This window comes from Hyposmocoma kahamanoa, unplaced genomic scaffold (genome assembly GCF_003589595.1).
Source record: "Hyposmocoma kahamanoa isolate Upper Pololo Valley unplaced genomic scaffold, ASM358959v1 65, whole genome shotgun sequence".
In the NCBI taxonomy this organism is placed as follows: domain Eukaryota; kingdom Metazoa; phylum Arthropoda; class Insecta; order Lepidoptera; family Cosmopterigidae; genus Hyposmocoma; species Hyposmocoma kahamanoa.
Window position 1 is genome coordinate 13,574,585 of NW_020653853.1, and position 15,389 is coordinate 13,589,973.

The 15,389-nt window shown below is 37.4% G+C and overlaps 1 protein-coding gene across 1 annotated transcript; it reads right to left on the reverse strand.

The window, feature by feature from the left end:
* Positions 1–1,774: 1,774 nt before the first annotated feature.
* LOC113231278 (protein smoothened) lies at positions 1,775–12,942 on the reverse strand. The gene is made up of 7 exons (XM_026465521.1): positions 12,751–12,942; positions 11,766–11,844; positions 8,159–8,383; positions 7,569–7,770; positions 5,349–5,519; positions 3,078–3,281; positions 1,775–2,692 (listed from the first exon to the last, which is right to left on the reverse strand). Exons 1-7 carry the CDS (start codon positions 12,925–12,927, stop codon positions 2,296–2,298), a joined length of 1,455 nt encoding a protein of 484 aa, XP_026321306.1. The 5' UTR covers positions 12,928–12,942; the 3' UTR covers positions 1,775–2,295.
* Positions 12,943–15,389: the final 2,447 nt, after the last annotated feature.

Here is a 15,389-nt window from a genome sequence, read left to right on the forward strand (position 1 = left end):
AATTGATCTATTTGGTGCAAAAATATAAATACGATTGTTCAAGTACAGCGACAAAAAAAATTTAAGAATAATAATGCACGAGGAAAAAAATCATAAAAACTAAGTGGATATATTCTTTGCAAAATATTTCATGTCCATAAAGTTTTTGATAAATCATGAACACAAATATCTCCCAGTAAGACGGTGAGGAAACGGACCTTCTAAAGGCGTGACGCACACGGCAAGCATTCTGACCATGTCCAATCAATTATAATTTAAAAAAATTAAAGAACTGTACGATAGTTTAACTGTAAGTAGCTGAGTTGGGTAGTTTGCAGCTCAGTGCAGCATCTTAAGTGTTATTGTGTGTATTATTGTAATCGGACTTCCATAGTATACCAAATTTCAAGACTGTCGGATCGGACAAGCGGAAGTAAATAACCATTTTATGACTGAAATTCCTATACTAACAGGGAAAGAGCTGCTGATCCTGATAGCTTGAATAGATGCTCATTAAACTTAGCTACTCGTAAGAACTATCCCGATTAAGTTAGCTTTTACCTATTTCTGCCGCCAAGAAGTAATGTAAGCATTACTGCGTTACAGTTTTGAAGGGTATGGGTGAAATTACAAGCACATGGGCCTTGTCCACTTGTGTCTCAAGGTGACATGCGCAGTGGCAGTGCCCGTTAGATCTTTGCGTAAAGTTCTGAGGGGCACTGCAACTGTTATGGACAGGCGCGTAACTTACCATTAAAATAGCATGATATAATAAAAAAAAGCCTTCAAATAAAAAGCATTGAGATCAGTCCATCCATGAGAGCTACGATGCCAATATAAACTGCCCTCATTTTGCGTCGGGGTTAATAAGGAAAGCCTCCTGTTTGTCTATATCAGCATTCCCCGAATGTTATAGATAGCATACCTACAATTATACTAGCGACTCCTAAAATTATTCTAGCGATAGATACTAAACTCAATTTCTATAATACTCTGCGTACCATAGACGTCAAAAGTCCATGGACATAAAGGCTAATAATTATATAATTTTTCTAAACACTGAAAAGGGTATATTTATTTAACACAGTGCTTATAGGGCAGAAAATAAATAAAAAACAATTTACTATTAAAATTCGTAGAACTTTGAGAAAAAAATATCTTCATTCGCTTGAAATGTCTATGCACTTGTATCCAAGTGTAATGTGTTTGAAGGTTAATAAGATTGCAATGGAATTACCAAATAGAAAAGTGGAAATTTTCTGAATACGGATATATTCACTCACTGTAAAAACATTAAAATACAAAAAGTATTTACTGATATTAAAAAGGACAACATCGAAATTTAAAGCTAGCACAGACTTAAACAATACATTACAAAATCACTTATTACAGACATAAAGACAACAAACATTGCTCAAAAATTCTTAAATTCAGTACAAAAAAAATTTGGTTGATTACTGAAAACATTCATAAGAAAACTGCAAATAGAAATGCTCAGTACAGACATAGCAGCAACAATGATATATGTCGCAATATAGCCTCAACAACTTTACACAACAAGAGTAAAACGCTTCACAACCTTGTCTTTCACATTTGTACACTTTGATATTATGTATTCATAAAAATTAGAATCGCCGAAATGCATATAAGTTTGTTTTCTTTTAGCTTATTTTAATTCGAGCTACCTACGGTAAACTTACTACAATCAATGGATTAACGTAGTAAAGATATTAATGCTTAACCTACAAACTAGCAAAAATAATATCAGTCATAATTTCTGATTGAATTATTCACATCAACATTTCATTATGGCACAAAATCTGTTCGAGATTATCACAAGTGCATTACTGTCATGGATAACATTTCACTGGTTTATTATAATAAAACTATAAAATTATAGAGCAGATGGATAAATGCAATATAATTAATTCCTCAGGTTTTTATAAAAGATTCTGATCAGTCTTGCAACATTTTAATTATAATTAAGCTACCATATAGAAAGAACTATTACACGCCAAAATAACTGTAACATTAAGCATAAACTTCAGATCTACTTTTGAACATTGTGCAATAATATTCAGAACTTCCTTTTAGCTACTTCAATCAACTTATTACTCTAGCCTACAATATGAGGAGAGTCAAATCTTTGATATAATACTCGATATGCAAATCATATCCTTATAAATCCCGTATTTCAAACCGTAGAAAAAGAACTTCAGGTATCGTTACGCCGTCTTACTAGCTCATCTTCACGGGCTGTAAGTGTAACAAAATAACTACTGTATTGTTCGTTACGTACGCATCATAGCGTTAAGATCATTCGAAACTAAACTTCACTTCTTCGCGAGATGGGTCGTTATTTGCAGCTACAGCTTGCAACCAATAGCGACTAATTTGGCTCTCAATGGACGGTGTGCTTTCTTTCCGTGCAGATGCCGCTCTTGCTTTGCGTTTAGCTTTACTATGCTTAGTGCGGCGTCGGGCTACCTTCGTTTTCATTTCAGCTATTTTGACCGAAAGCTGACTATCCAGGGAATTGCGACGAGATTCAACTGAAACATGACGGAGGCTAATACTGATTTGCGAATCTTGTGAGTTGCGACGATCTGGCGTGGAACTAAGAGAATGGTGCGTGTGGACAGGAAGGACTAGTGCATCGCGGCGGCGAACAAAACGCGGTAGATTTGCGGCCCATGATGATGACAACTCCGCACTGGAAGTAATAATTACATTGTTGAACCACTACCGTTCGCTATTGTTACCTTAAAAAACTATAAAAACTCTACGTTTGTAAAGGACATACATCGTTGCTCTCCCTACTAATTGAAGTATCCGATATTTGTTTGTTGAAATGAGTGCGAGTTGTTGATGTTTAGTCTTTCTCAGTTTTGAAAAGTGATTCTTTTCCTCCATAGGTCTGTTCTTTTTTAAAATATGAATCATCATGAACTCTTTATTTGAACGGTTTGACGACAGCCCAAGACGCCAATTGCGAAACCGAAAATAGACAGTTGATTCGGGAGAGGGAAGATAATTATTATGTTTTAAATGTTCTCTTTCTTAATAGATTTTTCAACTAGACGGTAAATGGAATGTACCTTTCAGGCTTAGCATCTTCAGGGTAATCAAGAGGCGAAGTATGGTCCATACAGAGCCCGACAGGGTCCTGCCGTGATCCGCCCAGCGAAATGGACAGCCGCCCGCGCGCCGCGAACTCGCCGCGACGCCGGTACGCGCGCGCTATAAGTTCATGTTTACGAGCGCGTCTCGTTACTTCGGCTTCCACTGAACAACCGCATTTCCTGTGTAAAATATAGAATAATAAATAATTTAGCAACGTAATGTTAATTCTGGTACATATAGTAACTGGTTTCATTGGAGCTTCTATAAAGTTTATTGTGCAATGAAATTGCACTGACTCAGCTGTTGACTGTCTTCCATGAGTAGCTTTAACACAATCTCGGCTTTTTCTTTAATACAGTGAGTGATTAGGATATACGAATATTGCAATTCGGATATACGAATATCCGTTAAATTTGGTATTCGGATTTAGCAGTCGTCACGAATCGGATAATTCGAATATTTCGAATAAACAAATGAGCTTGCTCGCCTGCGATTCTGATCGCATTCGCGTCGCGGGCTGGTCGCACTCGTACCCCGCACCCTGACTTACGGGTCATGCAAGGTCAGTTGTACTTCGTGCACGGTTTTACAAACCATACAGTTGCGCAACGAATGTAGATGCCCAGAGCAATAGCTTTTAGCAACTCCCCTTGAATGCCCCTACTCGAGGCGAAACAGGCGGCGTGAGACGCGTCCTACAAAATAAGCTTTGTTTGCCGGATGGAGCGCTGAAAGTTCAATGAAGGTTGTGCGTGTTTTACAATATTTTTGAATACGTTCAACGAATTTTGTGTACGGATGTACAGTTGGCGGAATATTATTTGCACCAATTCGTCTATCTTTAGAGGTCAATATGACAAAAGAGTGAGCCGTCTCGGTGACGCACGTGCCATCTGCATAGTGCAAACAACTAGTTTAAACACTTTTACTCATTGACACTTAGTTCTAAACTTGGTAATCTTTATGCGGAACTAACTTTGTTAATGTAGTAAGAAAAGTGTCGGCAGTCGGTATGTTACGAAGTATCTAGTATAAAAAAACCACTTGACGAGTGAATAAATAATTGAAAACTAAAAAAAAGCATAAGCAAAAAGAAAAGCATTTAACGCACCCATGACTCGTACGATGGACCAAGATCATTACTTTATATTATTATTTAGACCATGTACGTTTTTAATTAAAAGAAGTGTTAATGGTTTTATTACCCTATTGCAATAGAAAGGATAAGTCGTTCCAAGAGATAACATTCATCGGTACAAGTATTTCTTCAACTATAATGCGAAATGGAAATACAACAGCATCCCTGTTTCATAGAATTATTTGACTAGCTAAGCAGACGCAGAAGCAGACGTCGGTACGAATCCGGCCGGATCGAAGGAATTTTGTCTGAGTGTTCGAACTTTGTATTAATAATCATAACAAACTAGTGCAGTAATTTGACATAAAAATAATTGAATATCAATCCAATAAAAAAATGCAATGAATAGCGAGTGACATCTCTAGCCAGGGCTGGTGGCTGTAAAGGTATCTAACCGGGTGACGAAATATCGTAGAATTCTCATAGATGGCGCTACGGCTAAAAAGTCGTTGCAAAATCAAATACAAATATACGACGCCTCTATAACCTGCCCCCAGCAGGCCCCCAACCGGCCCCTCAACCGTCCCCCTAACCTGCCCCCAGCAGGCCCCCAACAGGCCCCCACAACCAACGCCCTAACTCACCCCCATATGCCTTATAAATTTATCATAATTGTCAGTTTTAATTGTTAATTGTTAATCAAAAACATTGAAAAGATTGAAAATTGATTAATTGTTAATTGTAGATATTTGCGATTAACGATTGATCAATTGTTAGTTGCGAGAACCGCAATTAACAATTGTCAATTGTTAGTTGCGAGAACCGCAATTAACAATTGATTAATTGTTAATTGCGGTTCTCGCAACTAACAATTGATCAATCGTTAATTGCTGTTTCGCAATTGACAATTAATCAATTGTCAATCTTTAATTGCCAGAACAATTAAATTTTGCCCAACACTGTTTGCAAGCCCTACGATGTTTAAACGATGCTATCATAAATGGCTTTAGATTGCATTACTTTTATGCACATAATTCTATAGAGAATTGAAAGCAAAGTAATTATGAACATATATGTAAGTAAATAGAGTATTTTCCGATTTTAGGAAAATTTATATTCATTTTATCTATAATGTATTAATACAAGTCTTCACTTCTTTTAAAGTTACCTGGCCAAATAGAGTCGCCAAGCTGCCGCAGCAGCTGGAGTCCAGGTCCACGAGGCCATGAGCGCACCCGCCGCGAAGCAGCAAAGCAGCCGCAGCTGCAACACCGACACCGACGGACGCGATCCGCTCGAACACTCTTTGCCGGGGTCTTTTAGCGCTTCTAAACGACAACTGACAACGAATAACAGTTAGTCTAAGAGTCAACGACGTGCGTTTACGTTTATACGCGCATCATCTGCGCGTATACGCGTATACGCGGGTATACACCGCGTATTTTAAATTCGTTTGTAAATTTCAGTTAATTTTTGAAACGAAGCAACTACATGAAATTCTGAGAGTAAACTCCAGTGGAGTATATAAGCTTCTTGTTTGCAACGCGATGTATGAATTTGCGTTTGAATTGATCACTACAGCGCAATAAACGTGCGTTCGTGAAATGCGCGTGTCGGCGCGTATAAATTACGCCGTGTGCATAGGCTCTTAATGGCAATTATACACTCAACTTAGAGTTGCAACGAATATTCGGTTACTATTCGGTCCGCTTTGGGCTATTCAGTCGCTTACCTAATACCTAAAAACAGATGGACGTTAGTAAATTATGAACATCCATTGTAAATTAGCAAAAGCGCAATTTTTCGCTCCTTTCACACTTTGATTAAATTTTTGAAAGTTAATCATACTGAAGTAAAATAAACAATACTTTCTTTATTAAGTCACAAAAATGTAAATTACAGACTTAGTTTTGCAAATTACCGCACCTTTTTTGTTTAATTGTACACAATTATTTATCATGAGTATAATTAGTAAGTGGTAATTCGTGCCAATTTTCGTATATGCGTTAATCAAACTGAACATTCGGTATTCGGCCCAAGGCCGAAAATACTATATATTGCAATACTAATCCAAATCTTGAGTCACCCACAACCAATATTGCCTAAAACATCTCCTTGGAGGCAACAACAGAACATCTACGAGTTGACATAACATTAACATTTAGTAGCAGTAGAGCTCTTGTGAAAGAGTTCGTCTAGGGTAGTACTGCCACCTTACCTATTTCTGCAGCCAAGCAGTAATGTCAGCATTACTGTGTTCCGGTTTTGAAGGGTAAGGGTGCTGGTGAAATTACAGGCACTTGACACCTGTCAACTTATGTCACAGAGTGACGGACGCAGTGGAAGTGCCCCTCAGATCTTTGCGATTTAAAGCTCAGTGGCTGCAACTGCAACTGTTATGGACAGGCGTGTAGCTTACCATCCGGCGCACGATCTTGCTCGTCCCGTCACTTGATATTATAAAAAAAATAATAGTAACAGCATAATCGTAATACCCATAAGGTGTCGTGATACTGTAGTGACGATTCCGCGTTTCGATCGATCGTCACGATGGTCGTATCGGTCCGTCGCTACTTCCAAAGCGTCCGAGTGAATCGTTAACGACATAAACATACACTATCGATTCGTCGTTTCGATCATTCCGTAACGATGGATCGTGAAGACAAATTGTCCCCTTTACTAGGGACCTTTAGACAAGTATATTTTCCGATGGAACTGAGTATTGTTAACATAAAAAGTAGTTGGTAATGTTATGGTAATCATTATTTTTCTTTAAATATCAAACACGGCATTAAGTACAAGTACTGTATAAAGTAAATGAACCATGAAATAAGTATTATGTTCTAATTATAGGTTATCAGCTACAGATATGCTTATTTCAAACGAATAACCTATAGTTCCAGTGTATTGTTTAATGTTTCGATTTTTATCTATCAGAAACATCATTCTGTACAACAAATCATTATCCATTATGTGGTTTTCGGGACGTGTTTATTCTGGTCCCCCAGGTGACTGGGAGACCAGAATACACAACCGTTCTGAAATATAGGAACAATAAACAGTACTCATACTATAAAAAAATAAAAATTAAAACTATAACTATAATTACAGGTAAAACTATAACTACTGATAAACATTGAGTGAATAATGACGAGTCTTAAAATCTATATATATTTATTTATTTAATAAAACTATAATAATAATAACGCACACACATAGCCCCGCACTAGGGAAACCATGTGTGGCGGGTGCCATAGACACACACATAGGCAGCCATAAATTACACCCAAACTCACGAGAGAAATAAATGTAGGCTCATACAAATATTTCTCACGGCCCGGGAATCGAACCTGGGACCTCTGCGTGGTAATAAAAATTTAATACTCACATAAGGTTAAGTTTAAAAGCCTCTTTCCACGAGTCCGCGTTGCGAAATTCATACACGTGACAAGCGAAGGTGACGCATATAAAGACCGCCACTAACGCAGCGGTTAATGAACACCGGGTGATGGTCTGCCTTATCTTGTTGGCAGCACGAGGTGAGATCACGTCTTTACTCGATACTCGCACCGCAATCAGCGAAAATACACCTGTATAAATACAATTACAATTCTTTAGTAAACGCAGTCAAAATTTCATTCTCTATAATGCAACATTCTATGTAAATTTTCGCTTTGACAACTTAGAGGACAATATTAAACAACACATTACTAAACATATAATTACGTGTTTGTGCTACTCGTGGTTAATGCGTAAATAGGTGTACAATTTGTAATGAATATGTAAACATTTTAGAATAGATAGGAAATGAAACTATTTTTCCGGATTTAAATCGCGTATATTTGTTTTTTCAAACAAACCGTCGTTTCGGGCTCTTCACAGGTTGGTTGAAATCCGGAAAAATAGTTTCATTTCCTATGTGTAACAATCGCGAAAACCTAAGAACTCGATATTTTAGAATAGGTTCAGAACAGATACCTCTGAGTAGAAAGTACCCGCCCAACATAAGCACTAGAAACAATGGAGCGAGAAGTAAAGCAGCTCTAATAGGATGGTTGACGTATCCGACGAAACAAATGCCTGTGACGCTACTGCCGTCGACTTCACCGAAGGCCATTGTGGCGATTGTTAGCACAAGTGGTAGCGACCAGGCCACTAAGTGGAAGTATGCTGCTTTCTTGTCTATTCTGTCTTGGATTTTACCTGCGAAAGATTGATATATAATTTTTCACAAACATGCTCGCAAATGTTTGCATTACTGTCAAAAAAAGAACATGGAAAGTTTATCATATAGGGACCGTGCGACTTTCTCCCGGCCAAGGCCTGTAAAGTAACTATGAAAATCCTACTGTTCACTTCTCAAAAACTTTTAAATCTACCTACTACTAATGAACTATGTAAACAGGCAAAAGAAAAATTCATACAGCCTACTACCCAGTGTTCACAGTTGCGAGAATTAAAAATTCCTACTAAAGTAAGCGGTACTTACATAAAAAAAAGAAAATGACGGTAACATTTGAAAAAAAAAAGTGTTTTGGTACTCTTTCGTTTTTTCGTCTTTTTCGTATTTTGATCGCGAAAATAAGTGCTAGTGAGAAGAGCGACAACGAAAATACAGTAATAGATGCACCAACCTCATCAGAAGTTCAGCAGAGTATATACCTAACGAAAATGGATTAAAAAGAATGTTTTGAGAAACAAGAAACGACATTCTTATCTCATTTATACACTTAGAATAATAACGCATAGAATGATAGTTTCATATCAAACGAACTGTCACAAGTGAGGCAAAAACCAAATTCATGTAGGCGTAAGCAACTTGTAACTACGCTCGTCGGCACGCACACAAATATACAAATAATGATGCCATGGAATAACATTTCCCTCAAAAGTGGGGAAATTGTATCTTGCTTAACTAATCATTAAGTTAAAGGTGCCTACAGATTTGCCCGACATTGTCGATCAGGTGCCTACAGATGTGCTCGATTTTGTCGATCGACAATGTCGATCAGGTGCCTACAGATATGCTCGGTTTTGTCGATGAAAAACGAATATAGCACTTATTTGTAAATCCAAGATGGCGGACACGATTTTTCAAAATATGCTATATGGGTATCCTTTTCGAGGTATTTGGGGATGTTCATTACGAATATGGCACTCATTTCTAAATCCAAGATGGCGGACACGAGTTTTCAAATAAATGCAATATGGGTATCATTTTCGAGGTACTTGGGGGTGCTCATTACGAATATGGCACTCATTTCTAAATCCAAAATGGCGGGCACGATTTTTCAAAAAAATGCCATATGGGTATCATTTTCGAGGTATTTGGAGATGCTCATTACGAATATGGCACTAATTTCTAAATCCAAGATGGCGGACACGAGTTTTCAAATAAATGCAATATGGGTATCATTTTCGAGGTACTTGGGGGTGCTCATTACGAATGTGGCACTCATTTCTAAATCCAAGATGGCGGGCACGATTTTAAAAAAAAAAATGCTATGTGGGTATCATTTTCGAGGTATTTGGGGATGCTCAATGTGAATATGGCACTATTTGTAAATCCAAGATGGCGGGCACGATTTTTCAAATAATGGCAAGTTGGGTATCGTTTTCGAGGTATTTGGGGGTGCTCATTACGAATATTGCTTTTGTTTGAACTGTCGTGTTTGCCATCTTGGATTTAGAAATGAGTGCCATATTTGTATTGAACATTCCCAAACATCTCGAAAACGATACCCAACTTGCCATTATTCGAAAAATCGCGCCCGCCATCTTGGATTTAGAAATAAGTGCCATATTCGAAACCTAAAACCGAAAATGCCATAAGCAAACATTAAAGAAAATAACTGTTAAAATAGATTAAAAAATCGCTTAAGAATGCTCCCCTTTTAAGAAAATAAAATATTTTAATATAAAATATTTCGCTTGAGTTACGAAAAGAAAGACATATAATAAGCTATCAAAGTTGTACTGGTGGTGCCAACACTATAGTAGAAACAAATATATACTGTAAATTTGTTGCAATATGTGCTCCAATTCAAATAAAATTAATATAAATAATTATTCAATAAAGCATGAACGCAGAGCCGTTAAAAGTATTATAAAATAATTAAGTGTCCCAATCACTTACAGGAGTTAACGAAAACATTTAATGTTTATTCAAGTAAATATTAGTTCAAGATGCGCAAATAAATCGAAATTACAGGCACCACTAAAATTTACGTAATATAATTATTTTGATACAGAATAGCAAAATGGGGAGAAAAAAAATTCGTTACTTTGCAACACTTTCGTATCTTGTTGCCGCGAAATTATTTTTCTGTTTTAGTGAATATTTACATAAAAATATGAGTTGAAACGCATTACTTACTTGTGGAATGCGATGTTAGTGTCTATTTTGTTTGTCTGTTGTATTTTTACACCCATTTACCGCACATTTCGTCATTTTTAGCAAAAAATTTTGGAGCTGTTCGCGGTGCAATTTGACCTTGAGCACTAACAGCCCGCGCGCTCCTGGGAGCCCGTGTGGAAGCCTTTAACTTGCCTCACTTAGCGTGTGCGGGCTAGGTTTCTATGCGTTATTATTCTAAGTTTATACATATAAAAAAATATGGTAAAAAAAATAAAAAACTCTGTTGACAGATTAAAGTAGAGTCAACAAAACATCAGCGTAACCCTTTGAACCACGTCCAAAGACCGTTCTTACACAATACACATAGGACATAATTTAAATCTTAAGTTTAATGTCAACCTTAACGAAGCCTTGACCCTGCACAATAGCTAATATTTACTTTATACTATAGTCAAAATAAAGTTTTAAGTCCTATCAAAATCACTTAGATTTTTGAGCAAGATGTACTATTTTTTGGGTCATTTTGAATTGAGGGCTTCTAAGACCTGTTGAGTAAGGGTAAATGCCAAATACAAATAAAACATATTCTTTACACTGTGAACTACCATTGTACTCACTACCATGTTTCTGGAGTTTTACGTTACACATTTGACAGGTGAACTATACATTAAATTTTGACAATTGAATGAACACATTTTAATTTAAAAAAATCAACATACAATGTTTTTTTATTAAAAAAAATTGTTTTGTATATATTATTATATACGTCAGCAGTTTTTAAAAAGTTGATAACATAGATCGGGCATTACTAATCTAATAAGTATGTTATCTGTAAATTTGCCTAACGTCAGAATGTAAAATTAAACACCTGGAGTTGAAATCAAATCTGCACTGAACAAAAATTATGGTTTTCCTACAATATTAACATTAGAGGAGTTACATAAACTTTTTTTTCACACTAAGTCAAGGGACGAACAATTCGTACGCCTGATGGTAAGCGACACGCCTGTCCATAACAGTTGCAGTACCAAGCAGAGCTTTAAATCGCAAGGATCCGAGGGCCACTGCCACAGCTCCCTTTACCCTGAGACATAAGTTAAAAAGTCCCATGCTCACATCACCGCTTGGCGGCAGAAATGGGCAAGGTGGTAGTACTGCCCTGGACGAACTCTTTCTCAAGGAACTGTAGTTACTAGAACTTAGCATAGGATTAGTAATAACACTCACCTAATGCTCTAAAACTCATGTGCCACGCATAAGTGAATATCACGAACCAAACGCAGGCTGCCATCATAAAGTAATACACCTAAAACAAAAGGCAATATACAATTATGTAATACACTATTTTGGTCGGTAAGTACGATACTAGAAAATTCCAGAAGAATAAACAATGCCAGAACAATGACCTATTCATATCGTCACATACATATTAGGACACTCCTTCACCGCGAACATGCTCTTGTAATGTAAACGATCAAAAGCGAGCATTACCGGCGGTGAGGGAGATGAGCCGAGCATTCGCTGCGCAACTGTTGTAACATTCGGTAGCCTCTTTCAACGGGAGCATTCGCCTGAAAATCTGTTCAGATTGTAAGGCTGCGACTCCACCAAATATAGTAGAAATGTTTTCAAGTCTTTAGTTAGGTGCCTGCGAGTGCCCGCGACTGTCTTTGTGTGCCAGCGGGTGCCTTTCTGTACCAGCGAGTGTCTTTGAGTGCCAGCGAGTACCTTTGAGTGTCTTAAGTGCCCGCGAGTGCCTTTGAGTGTCATTGAGTAACAGCAAGTGCCTTTCGAGTGCCTTTGAGTGCATTTGCCTCAAAGGCACTCAAAAGCACTTAAAGGTACTCAAGACACTCAAAGGGACACAAAGGAATTCGCGGGCAATCAAGGCACTCGTGGCACTCAAAGCACTCCTGGCTCTCGCGGGCACTCACGACACTCACGGGCACCCAATGCACTCCTGGCTCTCATGGGCACTCAAAGACACTCGCGGGTTCTCGCGGGCACACCTGGCTACCTCGCACATCTCTGGTCGAATGGCAGCCTAACCGAATCTTGGATGTTACATTACAGACGAATGCTCGCTGGTGAGGGAGGTAGTTTGTAATGTAATTGCTCGCAAACGAATCTTGAATATTAGATTACAGGCGAATGTTCCCGGTGAGGGAGCGTCCTTAGTAAACACAAAACGAGATCAAGTTTATCTACTTACCAATACAAAAACAGCTACGCAAGTAAGGTTTTCTTCAGCAGAGGGCTCTCCCTTACGTCTGGTCCCATCTTTTGAACAAACTATATCATCTATTGAACCAACTCCGAACTGTACTAACCACCTACAACACCAAACATGTAAATATTTAGTTGTATAGGATGAACACAGTAGATTCATAGAATTTGAGAAGTACTTATTGTTGTAACACACACATTGTACGTTGGCGATGATATTATTATTGTATTATCTTTACAAAACTCAACGTAACTAACACCGCCCAACCCAAGCCTAAGGGTGTATTTCCACTGTCAAGGCGAGACGAGACGAGACGAGACGAGACGAGACGAGACGAGACGAAACGAGGCGAGGCGAGACGAGACGATTTTCAAAACTTGTATGGCAAAATATAAATTCTCTCCTAGCGCATCTTTGGTGGCAAAGGCCGGGATTGACGAGAATGGGCGAGACGAGATTTGAAATATTTGTTGACGTAACATTGAACCGTATTGCTGCCTACATAAGACTCTTTATTAACTCTGCAACATAAACACGATTCACGATGTCTCGTACGATATCGTGCGGGCTCGCGCATGCTCGCGATGCCTATTAATGTCAATCGAGAGATTATGGGATACAGTCTAAATGTAAACGCTCACACATTTTCGAAATGATGTAAATATTAGATATTTCAAAAAAATTACCTTGTGCTGTTTTTAAAAATATGTAATCACGACACCATTATAAAAAAGGTATACTTTTATTTCAGAGAAAAATAAACAAACTACGGTCAATGAAAAATATATAGTCCTGGTGTCACACATGTATCCATGTCATTTTCGTAAATATTTATACAATGCACATTATATATTTATAATTGTATTAAAATGTACACAATTAGCGTTGTGATTTTATCACAATTATTTAACCACTTTTGAAACATTGCATCGTTTTAAAATATATATATATACACACAATATAATGTAAACATACCAGCGCCAGTTGGAAACTTTTTAAGTGTATTTTGCCAGTTCGTAATATTTAGCCTGGGATAAAAGATTATATAAATAAAGTAATTTTCGAAAAAGTTATTTTTGTTTTTATTTGTTATTTATTTATTTTATCTTAGAGGGTACAAACAGCTTACATTACAACATGATTATTTCTTCTTACAGTATCTTCATCTGATCCTTCTTACGTTAACATATTTAATAATAAGAATTTGCGGGGCATGGTACCTTTAGCCGAGTGTTTATCGCTAGACGAATTGAACAGCACTGTGTCTTCACTATCCATAACCCTAACGCGAGACCGCGCGTGCTCGCGATGGCAAATTTTTGGTGGAAATAGTTAGTCTTTCGGTCTCGTTTCGCCTCCTCGCCTCGTCTCATCTCTCCTCGCCGGTGGAAAAGCATTTTAATGGTCGCCATTAAGGAAGAAGACATACATTTGAAGTTAAACTTATCTTAAGATAATCTGTTTCATATTTAAGCAAATATTCTGATTCATATTTTACAATTTTCAAAGGCTTAACAATTCAATTCTCATTCTAAAAATGAGAGCTTAATGCGCTTTTAAAGCGTTTAATTTATTTATTGACCTACCAACAAATGGACGTCGGATCTAATATAAAATATTAAGTTAGCGTATATATTTAATACATTTGGGATTATGAAAATTCGAGCCAAGGTTATTTCGGGCAAATTTATTTTCAGACTTCTGACAGGTAACTCCAAACCGTAAAACGAGTACAACAGTATTTTGTTAGTTATTATTATTAGTAACAATTAATAAAAAATATTTTTAATAATAAGGTTAACATCAAAGCGACTCTATAGTTTTTTTGTTCTTAATATTTCAATCGTTTGTGGTGGTAAGGAAAAAGACAGTTAACTATTTGATTATTTTGATTGCTTTTGTAATTCATATTTACGATTAATTGAAATATAAATTAAATACTATACAACTGTACAAAATAACAGTTTTAAATGATAACTAAGATAACACACGCAATATAAACATTTGCTTAATGAAAATATGATACAAAATCCTGTTTTTTCACTTTGACTAATTTTTACAAGTTTTTATTTTATATGGTACTGCATGATTGCCAAGCGCGCTGTCAGTCGACCAAACGAAGACTGATGGACGATTAACGCTCTGTGTGTGATTTTAACGCTCTACAACTGCGGACACTTTTTGGTGCGGACCCAACATCCATTTGTTAGTAGGTCAATGGGTTTATTACACTTTTTACTGAATGTGCGTTATAATTCTTACTCGATAACGTTTCAATATTTTTAATTAATTCTAGCACGCTGGAAATATTTGACAAATTAAATTTAAATTTTCAGCCAGTGCGAAAAGTCATGAGAATATCCATGGTCATATAGACAGCGACTCATACCTCTTAATCACCGGTATCGAATGGACCCTACAACGTTGTGAGGTACGGTATGGCGAGTTTACACATGTACATTTGGATATCGTCTAGGGAGCAACTACCACACCTTGTGCAGGTGCTGACCGGGCACGGCTGCTTCGGTCACTACCTGCACAAGGTGGCGAGGAGGGAACCGTCCCCGTCGTGCCACGAGTGCGGCGCTGCGGATGACACCGCGCAGCACACCCTAGAGGTGTGT